The 12,016-nt window shown below is 33.1% G+C and overlaps 1 protein-coding gene across 10 annotated transcripts in view; it reads right to left on the bottom strand.

Moving 5' to 3' along the window:
• The window catches only part of ANKHD1 (ankyrin repeat and KH domain containing 1), a 131,506-nt gene that overhangs the window by 35,387 nt on the left and 84,103 nt on the right, over window positions 1–12,016 (bottom strand). For 8 of the 10 annotated variants that reach the window (XM_059417739.1, XM_059417733.1, XM_059417734.1 and 5 more), the window contains one exon: window positions 4,308–5,066. The exons of the other annotated variants lie outside the window; for them this stretch is intronic. In XM_059417739.1, coding sequence (XP_059273722.1) covers window positions 4,308–5,066 — 759 coding nt within the window. The remainder of the gene's footprint in view (window positions 1–4,307; window positions 5,067–12,016) is intronic. 10 annotated transcript variants of the gene reach the window in all.

The raw sequence follows: 12,016 nt of genomic DNA, 5'->3' as shown, positions 1-12,016 counted from the left end.
CACCTACAAGAACATGCACAAAATGAAAACAAAGCTTTAAAAATCTTTATCATTCAGCAAATTAAAAACAGTATTTATTCTGTTATACCTCCTCAAAACAGCTGGTATATTTGGAAAACAACTCTAGAAAATAAAACACTAAAGACCGACTTGTAGCTCCTCTGTAATAGTAAGATTTTTAACAGTGGTCTCATAATGATTAAAAATACCTTGCTGAAGAACTACTTTTATCATTATTAATGTTGTTTATCTATGTTATATTTTTGTTATCATGAAAAACAGATACTTAAAAATTTTTTAATTGATTAGAGTACTATGTCAGATGTGAAACTATAAGACTTCTTTACAGAGATGGCTTTAAAAAAAAAATTCTGTGCATTTAACAACTCTATTACCAAAAATGTGTTGTTACATCAACTATTGTACATTTTTGTACATTATCCTAGAAACATTTTTCCCTCCTTCCAATAACAACAATCAGAAACATTCCAAAAAGTGACTTTAACAGCATTAATTGCACATAAAAAGTAATAAAGATAAGACTAGAAAGTAGCAAGATTTAAAAGGTACATGTGGAATAAAGGTTTTATTAATATAAAATTACACCAGGACTACTACATTTTCATAAATCTTAAAATGTTTCCTACCTCTGAATGAAATGTCTCTGATAACGAGAGATCACTACCCCAAAAGTCACTATATAATTCAAATTAAATGTATGTACTATCCTAAAATGGGGTGATACTGAACTGCAATATTCTACTTAATTCTCTATGAAATTTAAGATGGTTTTATAGGCAATATGGAAGATAATAATAAACCTTACCATATAAAAATCTCAGATAGTAGGTGTATACAAATTATGCTGTGAGATTTTTGGAAGTTAAATCACCATAATCTGTTTTATATAATAGTAGCTTTATTAAATATAAATAAATAAAAATCTATAAGTAAAATATTAACATGTATTTGAAGAAATTATTTAAAAAGATACTTTATTACAAATTCCCTCAAAAATAAGAGGGTTTCCTAATTATCTTTTTATTCTTAAGCTTACATTGACTGTTAAAGGATTTCTTAAAGCAAGATACTTTTGAATTGGAATTTGTTTTTAGAGAACCTATTAAGATGCCAACAACAGTACAATGTGCTAGCCACAAAATTATATTACCTTACACATATACTACATCTTAACATAAAATTAAAGGAAATTGTTCATCTTTTTTAGTAGTCTAAGAAAATAACAAATATCTTTAAGATAAATTCAGAACTTAAACATGAATCAGATACATGCATATTACATTTAAGGTTCTTAGACATGGCTGAACTGAGTTTGAGGTGACACTAGTAACAACTTCCATACAAAAGTATGGAAAAGGACCATACTTTTCCATACTTTTCCAAGTATGGAAAAGGGAAAAGGACCTATTTTCTTGGATTATTATAAATAAGTCACGAGATAATGTATATAAAATATTAAGCACAGAGCTCAGTATATGGTAAATAATCAATAAATGTGAATATATTGATGTTAAGTTGATTTTTAATCAATCTTCTTTATATATTAATAATAAAATTTTTACTAGATGCTTCTGGAACTGCTTAGTGGTCAAAGCTATTTTGTATTTTTTTAGATTTCCAAACCTTAGGTCTAGACATCTGAACTGAGAATCACTTGTTATTATGATACCTTCTAAAAGCCCAGCACTTAAATTCACAAGAAAAGGACCTGAAGAACCATGCCCCAATTGAGAGTTTACATACATTCTGTCTGGGATTTATCAAATGTAACATATATTAGACTATATACTAAAATATTCAGTCAGCTAATCAAGTGATGACCTTAATAAATTATTTATCTAACTAACCCAATTACATGAAAATATTTTGATATAAGAGCAATAAAGAAAAAATACTCCTATAAAGAGTGAAATTTATTACTATTATGTATGAATATTCTATAAAATAAAACTGTAAGATATACAGTATTCTCTCCTTTATTAAATATGAGTGATGAGAACTAAATTTGGGTAAAATTGATCACATACATGTCTGATGTAATCTATAATCATACTGATATATTAATACATCACGTAATTACAGAATTGGGGATTCACCTACTCCATCCTTGTCTAATTTCTTTCACCTTTGATAAAGAAAATTAAGAGAAACTGGGTCTTAATAGAATAACACTTTTTAACTTTAAGTGTGATAGTTCACCATCTTGAACAAAGAAAATCTAATTATTGCTATATATTTTTAAACAGATAACCAAAATGGAAATTTTTATATGAAGATAATTTGTTTAGTTATTGGCTGATTTATATGTAAAAGTTTATTAATAAAAGAATATTATACAAAATGATAGGCCAACTATCACTAGATATTAATGTCTAATAGAAATGATCTTAGTTTATATTAATATAATACATAATTAAACGATGTTTCTAAACAAATTTTTTGAACTTTATAAAGTCCATATCAACATAACAAATAGTTTGATGAAATAAATTTTGTCTCCCCTAGAAGAATCATCCATAAGTACTACCATAAAGTTAATATCTACAAGTTCTTTTTAGAGAGGTTTCTAAATAATTAAAAAAAAAAAAAAGACAAGTTCTAAGTTACAACAAAACTAGTTTGAGCAGTAATGTGGCTGCAAACTGAGTATTCAATTAGGAACATTATAAAATCATTTATGTAATCTAAGTCTTAAAAATGTTATTCCTGTATTATTGGTTTCATTATTATTATTCATAACCATACTTGATGCTCAAATACCTGCTTTTACCCAGATTAGAAATTAGGAATATAAATGAACTCTAAGAGTTTATTCATAATTTATAACAACTCTCAACACCAATGACACAAAGTTAATTTGAGTTAAGTGGCTATGGGCTGAAGATATAAAAACCCAAATTAAAGAATAAAGAATCTAACTCCTTAAAACATTTCCCAGCATTTTTATTTTCTGTACGGGAAACTAAGTATTCCTCCTCTGGACAGTGTTATTTATTACATATCAGAGGAGGCTCATAGGCAGAATCACAATTCTATAACCATTGCAAATCATACAAATGCTCAATAAAATTCCTGATTTAAGTAAGCTTATTCCACATTTTTAAAGATTCAGTAAAGATTAGGAAGGCTAAAAGCTCACAAAAGAAGAAAGGAAACTGGGATAGCATAATTGGGATGGGAAGAGGGGAGGAGAATATGACAAGAGGAAACAGACAACAGTAAGGAAAAAAAATGTTGCAATCAAGAGACAGAGGACTGGCCTGCCTTTGAATATCACTCCAGCTACATCTTAGTTCTTGGTCTTCATCCACTGTCAACAGCCATTCTGGCTGCATTTCTGAACTGGGCTCTCATGGAGGTGATACATTCACCAGCCATCTTTAGGAAGGTAAATGATTAATTGCACTGTTTTCCCACTGCTGCAAGGACAATGAAAGGGAAAGTAAACTTGTGCACCTCATTTCATATCTAGTTGTAATTTTCCACACAACAATAAACAGAAACATATACTTTAAGGTTATCAGGCCTTTCTTTTTTTCTTTTCCTATGTGTATGTGTGTTGTGTCTGTCTGTGTGCTTTCATCAAGATAGTTAATATAAAAAATCCTAATCTCCAAATCATAATCCAGTTGATAATAATTTCAATCTTCTAGCCACAAATATAAGAACATGGAATACTCATAGTTTTCTCTAAACATCCCTTTTAATTAAAAATACTTAAGTTGATCTAATAAAATTATAAATTAATTCAGAATTATGATTTTCAGATATGAAAATCACTACCAGGAAAATTTAATGTATAATCTTGTGTGAATATCTCTAAAGCCTATAAACAAATTTTACTTTGAGATGTCCTACTCAGGATACAACACAGGGTGATGTTTTGTTTTTTCGTTTGTTTCTTTTTATTTTTAAGTAATCTCTATACCCAGTGTGGGGCTCAAAGTCATGACCTGGACAGCAACAGTTGCATGCTCTACCAACTGAGCACCCCAGGCACCCCAAAGGGTGGTTTGGATACCAAAGTTCTAAAATAAAAGCTCATGGCAACTTTACTTTTTGCCTTTGCAAATAACAAGAAAGAAAAGGGGAAAACACATTTTCATGTGTTAGTGGTATACAGCTTAGTTAAATTCACTTCCAAAACACCTTAAGGAATAAATAATTTTACAAAGATAGTTCTAAAATGGAAAAGTACTAAGTTGGTGTTTTTGGAGGGTCGTGTAAAGAAGTTGAGCACACAGATTAAAGAGAAATTATTACAGATATATTATTTCTTAACCCACCTGCTATCAGGTCATCAAGAGTGTCGGTAAGCGTCTGGGCTGGAGTTGCAACCATTAGTCCATCTGGTTCTTGAACTAAGAGCCCCTGATCATGTCCAGTAATAGCAATCTGAGGCTGTCCTATAATCTGATGATTACCTGATACTTTCTGAAGTTCAAGAGAATTTGTCCCATTAGAACCTAAGTCACTGGAAAAGTTACACTGTGGAGAAGATAAAGGCTGGACTGGGACAAAATCAATTTGTTCTGCCGATGGTGGAGACTGTTGCTCATCATCAACATCATTATCTTTAAATAAGATTGTGTCAACCTGAGGTAACTCTGAAAAGTGATCCTCTGGGAGACTAATATCTCCTTCCCCTTCTGGGAAGACTCCTCTATGAGAGCACTGTTGGTGTAGAGATACTGTGTCTTTCTGACCTTTGGTTTCCAAGTATTCTTTGGTAAATTGCTGCTGTGTTTTCATCTGCAACTGCCTTTCCACTTTCTGTAGTTCTTTCAGTATTTTCTTCTTCTTCTGGACTTGCTCTTCTCTGTTCTTTTTAAGTTCTTCTATCTTATCTTTGTTCAGAGGTTCACCTTGAATTAACTCCAGTGACTTAAGCTGTGCTTTTTCAATAGCACTAATTCTTTGTCCCAGTTCATTCAGCTTGCCTTCAGTCTCCTCTACTATGCACTCCAAAGGCTGGTATGGGTGAAAAGGTGGCAGTACGTCCTGATCTGCTACCTGCAGGGAACTGGACTTCTGCTTGGATGTACCTAAGCACATGAAAAATGTTTGAAAAAGTGCCATGCTAAAAAAAAAAAAAAAAAAAAATCAGCTCCCCCTCCCACACACACGGACCTCCCTCCCCAAACCCTTATAACTAATGCTGTAGAATGAATGTTCAAAGATTCACAACAGTGGAAGGTAGATTAAACTGTACTCATCTATTTCAAAACAGCACACTCAGGATGTTAATTTGAAAAATGTGACTTTTTTTAAATTAAAAAAATCGAAATTTTAGGTTAGGAGAATTTTGGAAGTTAAGATGGGACAAGGAGAAAGGAGATCAAAGAGGAAAGAATCTCACAATTTTGCATATTAGGTTTGACTTTTAAAGAACATTAAATCTAAAATAGTGACAAGATAGTGTTGAGGATATCATTAAAGATATCCCAATTGTTTCTTCACATTATTAGCTGTGCAAGTAAAGGTCACTACAGGAAACTATAACTTGTAAATCAACGTAATGAAAATTGTTTTTTAAATGGCCAAAACCTATGTCTTATTATATTAAAATATAACATGAAATCAGTTTTTTCCAGACCTATCCTTCTAAAATTTTCCATTAAGTAAATCTTTAACATTTCTTTACCTGAAAATGACATTAAACTTAAATCACAGAGGACAATTATTCTGAGTTTAAAAATAAAGTTTTCATGTAAAAGTCTATGAGAAAAACAATGTGTGTTACCTAGGAGAAAATCAGACTTCTCATACAGGATTTCTCATATTGATGGTATATGTTAAAAATGAAGTAAATGTATGTTATTTTAAGATTTTAGATCACAATTAAAGTAAGATACTCCTCATGACAAATTAATTATCATTATTAACAATCTTACCATCTGGACATAAAATGGAGGGAACTATTAAGTAACTACTTTGAGGCAAACTTAAGGCTCACTCTTCTGTTTAGGAAGAACTGGGGCTATTCAACAATGAAAAGGAACAACTGATATGTTCTACAAGGTGGGCAAACCTTGAAAACATTACACTAAGTGAAAGAGGCCAGACACAAAAGATGACATACCGTGCAATACCATTTATATCAAATCTATAGAGAAAGGCAAATCTATAGAGACAGAAAGGAAAGTAGTTTGCCTGGGGTTATGGTATTGAGAATGAACACTGATTATGAACTAGCATGAGAGATATTTTCAGAGTAACAGAGATGTTTAAAACTAGATGGTAATGATGGTTTCATAATTCGGTAAAGTTACTAAAACTCACTGCACTGTACACTTAAAATGAAGGAACTTTGCGGAATGTGAAATTAAACAACAGTAAATTTGCTTTTAAAGAAGATCTGGGTAAGAAATAGTTGTTTACTCTTCTGAATTGCAATCAACATATATGAGTAACATAGGTAACTTAAGATTTTTAAAAATAAGATCATCCAATGCATTCAACATGATTCTTGAGTCCAAAGAAAAATGTCATCACCCATTTGATGTTAATACTCTGAGTTACAAAAGGGTAATAAAACCAATAGAGGAAAAAAAAATCAGGGATTCAACTGTTTTTGTTTTGTTTTGTTTTTGCTAGATTAGGAAATCTCAAAAATGCAGGTACCTCAAACATCTTCAACATGTTATTAATGAAAAAGTACAATGGTTCTCCCCCAGATACTGATTTTAAAGGTTCAGGATACCACAGTTTCAAAACTACTGCAATCATTCTAAGAGACTTAATTATTCCTTAAAAGCAACCTTCAGCAAAATTTATTACCCACAGTCAATTTCAAATTTATATCTGAGCAAAGGGACGGGTCAAGACCTTATCCTTCCAGAGCAAAAGCCATTATATTTGTGAGATAAATGTTTTCAAAGATTTTATTTATTTATTTATTTATTTGAGAGAGGGAGGGAGAGAAACCCTAGCAAGAGAGAACACCCTAGCAAGAGGAGGGGTGGCCGGGTGGAGCCGACTTTCCAGTGAGCAGGAAGCTCCACACAGGGATTGCACACGGAGCTCAATCCCAGGACTCTAGGATCATGATCTGAGCCAAAGGCAGACACTCAACAGACTGGGCCACCCAGGTACCCTTGTGAGATAAAATAATAACTTCTTTAAGATCTTACAGGAATCCATGGTTTGATTTATTTGTTCCAAGTACCTATTAACAATCAACAGGTAAGAAAAGGGTAAAGATTTACTGCCACAAATAGCAATGTAGATATCTGCTAGTCCAGCAAAGAAATTTTCAATCATGCAATAAATTCAATAACAATTTAAGTTCTGCAAAGACTGAATGAATGTTGCTTTAAATGTTCATTAATTTTCAAACATACTAGTGTACTTACTATTTAATTTGTATTTAAGATTAAGGAAAACTAGGTAAGAGGTCAACACCAATCAGACTGGTAATTATGACCACCCTGGACAATCTCAGATCTAAAATCTTATAAACAGTACGACCCAAAGTAAGATTGGAATTTTGAGGACAGTAATGGATAGGAATAAGCCCTATCTTGTTAACAAATAAAATATAATAAGCTTAGAGCACAAGGTTTATTAAAATTAACTTATTTAACTTAAAATAAAAACTTTAAGGCCAGTGAAAATAATGGACAAAAACCAGTTCTTCCCAAAATAGCTAATGGCTGAGTATCTATAATCATGGTATTAGTGGGATTGCCCAGATACACATTAAAGCATTAATAAAAGATATAAGTCTGAAAGAAAACAAGTTGGTAAAAACAAATAATGTCACCTAATTACTCCTAGAAGCTTAAGCAACACCTCAGTGTTTGGGAAAAGTACTAAATGTGACAAGCATCCTCGTAGCAACAAAATTTTTAGCAGGTAGAATAAGAATCCAGAACATAAGAGTTCTAACTTTTAAAACATCTCCTGTCAGAAACAAGTCACTATCAGAAACAAGTAATTTGAATCTATTCACTAGTAGCATTGAGTGACATCATAAAGTACTGTTTAGGAATATAGGTAAAGCCAGTATCTTACTCTTAAGTCTGGTGTTTTCCTACTTTCCCTTTTCCTCCATTAATAAAACAAACAAAAAAAAGTTTATAACAGGAAACCATGATATACAGATAGTTTATAATACAGCCTTTATTTTATGCACAGTGAGGGAATGAGGTGGACATATACTTGGCAAAAATTAAGTCTGCTATTAAAATGAGTTTAATTCCATCAATCATTTTTGTATCTAAATTAGTACCTGTGCAATAAAAAAAGTAATGGCCAAAGGGAAAAATACCTGACATACAAATAGATCTAGATTTTTCCTTACTTGTTTTTGTCTAAGGAAATTTAAACATGGTTCTACAATTCCCTTGCTTTCTTACATTACCACACAGAAGCAGATTCCCCACTCAGCAGGGAGCCCAACGCAGTGCTTGATTCTAGAACTCTGGGATCATGACCTGAGCCAAAAGCAGATGTTTAACCAACTGAGCCACCCAGGCACCCCTAGAAAGATTATTTTTTTGAAGATTTTATTTATTTATTTATTTGTCAGAAAGAAAGCACAAGCAGTGGGTACAGCAGGCAGAGCAGGCAGAGGAAGAAGCAGGCTCCCTGCTGAGCAGGGAGCCCGATGTGGAATTCGAACCTAGGACCCTGGGATCATGACCTGAGCAGAAGTCAGACGCTTAACCGACTGAGCCACCCAGGTGCCCCCCCAAGAATGAATTTTAAACAACACTCCCAATTGGGTCTTAAGTGGAAAAAAAAGGTTGATGAAGTACAGTTGAAAATAACATAGTATGTAAGTGTAGTAGCATATACATTGTTTAATGGAATTTGTATTTGGATAGATAAATGTATATTGTTTTGTGAGTTTCAATACAAAATACTTCTTACTATCGTCACAGTCAAAAATGAAAGCCACTGGAGCTGAGAAATGACTCATTTTTCCTTTATACCTAAATTTCTGTCTCAAAATTTCCCAAAGTAACAGGGCATCCTATATATGTTAACACAGTAAGGTTAACCAAGAATGTCCAAAGAGTGAACATCTGTGTAACATGCTAAAAGATTAATTGAACATCCTGCTTTTTAATATAAATCTCATATATTAAAAGATATTAAATTTGTACAGTGATAAATTCACATAAGCATGATTACATAATGGAAATCTACTAGAGAATATCAGTAGTAAAATTTTCCAGAGGAACACTCAATTTCATTCACTGTACATATAATTTCTATACAATTTTACTGATCTGATATGAAAATGAGAACTTTTCATGTTGCCTACTCCAATAAACAATTCTGGGATATAAAGCAGCATATTAATTTAATTCTTAGTTTATATTCAAATTTGGTTTTGATCTTTTCTCAACCATTCTAGAATACTACTTCTTCATTAATTTTTTAAACATCCTCTTTAATTACAATGTCTCTCTTCTTAAAAAAAATTCTTAATAATTTTCTTTGTCTTCAGACAATCTAAACTTAGCCTGGCGCTCATGAATTTATTTAACAAATATCTGAACATCTAGTATAAGCAAGGCATAGTGGACTATACAAAGACAACATAAACCCTGCCCTTGAGGGGCTTACAGTCTAACAGGGGAGATAAAGATGTACAAAACCAAATACAAAGATAAAGCCACGGGTTTGCAGGTTTGGGAATGGGACAGAGGGTGTATAATATGGGTAATATGGGAACCCTTATTTATTGCTAGTGGGAATGCAAACTGCATAGCCATTCTAGAGAGCAATTTGAGACACTTTGTCAGATAAACATTATGCAGTCCTGTAACAGGTTCCTTTTTTTTTTTTTTAAAGATTTATTTATATTTTATGTGAGAGACAGAGAGGGAGAGAGCACGCACACATATGTGTGGCGGGGGAGCGGCAGAGGGAGAGGTTGAGAGCAATCTCAAGCAGACTCCCCACTGCGCTCAGAGCATGAGGTCACAGTGCTCGATCTCACCACCCTGAGATCAAGACCTGAGCCGAAATCAAGAGGAAGAGTCACCCAGGCACTTCCTATGAAAGTAATTCTGTTCCTGATTTTACCCCAAAGAGATGCTCACACACTTCCTTAAGAGGACTGTACCAGCATTTTCATCACAGCATTGTTTGTGGTGGTGGGGGACAAGAAGCAATTTGGATACCCATCACTGGAAAAAGACAAGTAAAAAGTGGAAGATATACAAGATGAAGCACTATGCTGCTAGCAGAAATAGTCTAGAGGCAGACACATGGATAGATGTGTAAAACAGTGTTTAGTGAAAAAAGCAAAAAAGAAAACATGATCTATAGTACAATACTACTCATGTAAAACAAAAATATGCATAAAGTAGTAAACATTTTATAAGAACTTACAAAAACAAAAGAATTCGCATCAAACACAACAGAATGATTATCTCAGGGAAGTAGGATTAACTCAACCTTCTCTACATGAAGTCCAAGGGGAGGGGAAGGGGCAGATGTTACCAGAGTCAGAAGAAAGATCCAATAAAGAGCTGTAGAGTACTCCAGAGAAAAGAAATTACTCCTCAAGAGGACTTGAGGTACACACAAAAGATGTGTTTTGTTTACCTTGACATCATTTTAATGTTCTGTAGGGGTTTAGTTCTAAGTGGTACAACCTGCAGAGGATAATCATGAGTCCTATCTTTTAGAATCTCTGGAGAACCAGTTATAACAAATAAGATGTGGCTTTGATCAACAAATTTGATTTGGAAACTGATATGGAAAGGCATAAAGTTGGTATTACCTATGCATCCTTTCCCAATTGAACATTCAAAACTATAGTTAATAAAACTAAATAATACTAGAAAACTGAGCATATCACTATCAGTTGGTTTCATATTTTGTTTATAGGGGTGATCTTGAGGCGTCTGTCAGATGGCACCTTGAATGTCAAATCCTTTGAAAACTAACAAAGGGTAAGGGAGATTAGCTTCCTAAATCAGGAGAATATGGGTCAAGATAGATGGAACAAGTGTTGTACATGGATCATGAAAGAAAAGAATATCTGGGTAGTATATATGTAAAATATCTAGGTAAGTTTTAAGGGCATGAAAGTATTTTAGAAGGATGCAGATACAAATAATAAAAAGACTTCAGGCAGAAGTAAAATGTTCTAAGAACTTAAAAGATGACTGCTAAGAAAGGAAGAGAGTGTTAGAGAGGAGGGAGAGGAAGAACTCTTCCTTCATTCCTAATCACATTTTAATACAGATACAATCTATGGACTTAGAAGAAACAAAAACAACAGGGTCAAACAGAGATTTCATCACTCAAAGGAACTTCTTTAGAGACACAAATGAGACGTTTTAAGGAGAAAAAGCTACTTTAAGCAGGAGAACATAATAATATATCTTTGATGATTTAAATATCTATCTGGGTAATTCATTGTATAAATCTGTATCATCAACTAATTTTTCCTAATTCATAGTGATAAAACATTCTATGATGCACATGATTTATACTACTAACACTTTTTTAAAAGATTTTATTTATTTATTTGACAGACAGAGATCACAGATAGGCAGAGAGGCAGGCGGGGGGGGGGGAGCAGGCTCCCCACAGAGAGCCCAATGTGGGACTCGATCCCAGGACACTGAGACCATGATCTGAGCTGAAGGCAGAGGCTTAACCCACTGAGCCACCCAGGTGCCCCTAAAATAGCATCTTAATACAGTGCATCACTGCAGTTTGATTCTACACAAAGAAATATTAGGTTGGCAATGCCACATTGCATCTGGCAAAAGCAAGCACCCAAGTGTCTAAATACAAGTGTTAATTTTTTCCTTCTAATTTAGTAAAATGAAAGATTACTTAAAAGGTTAGTCATTTCTATGCTATTCAGTAAGTAAAAAAACACCAAAGTGAAGAAACTTAAGTAGGTACCCAGTATCAGATGGTATTTCAATATTCAAAGAGTATGATTGATTATTCACTTAAGCATCAACTTAAAAGAAACCCTACCCAAACGTTTCTACTGACTTACATATTAAATCTA

The sequence above is a fragment of the Mustela nigripes genome, chromosome 12 (assembly GCF_022355385.1).
Source record: "Mustela nigripes isolate SB6536 chromosome 12, MUSNIG.SB6536, whole genome shotgun sequence".
Lineage (NCBI taxonomy): Eukaryota > Metazoa > Chordata > Mammalia > Carnivora > Mustelidae > Mustela > Mustela nigripes.
This window is presented reverse-complemented; position numbering and strand designations above follow the sequence as displayed.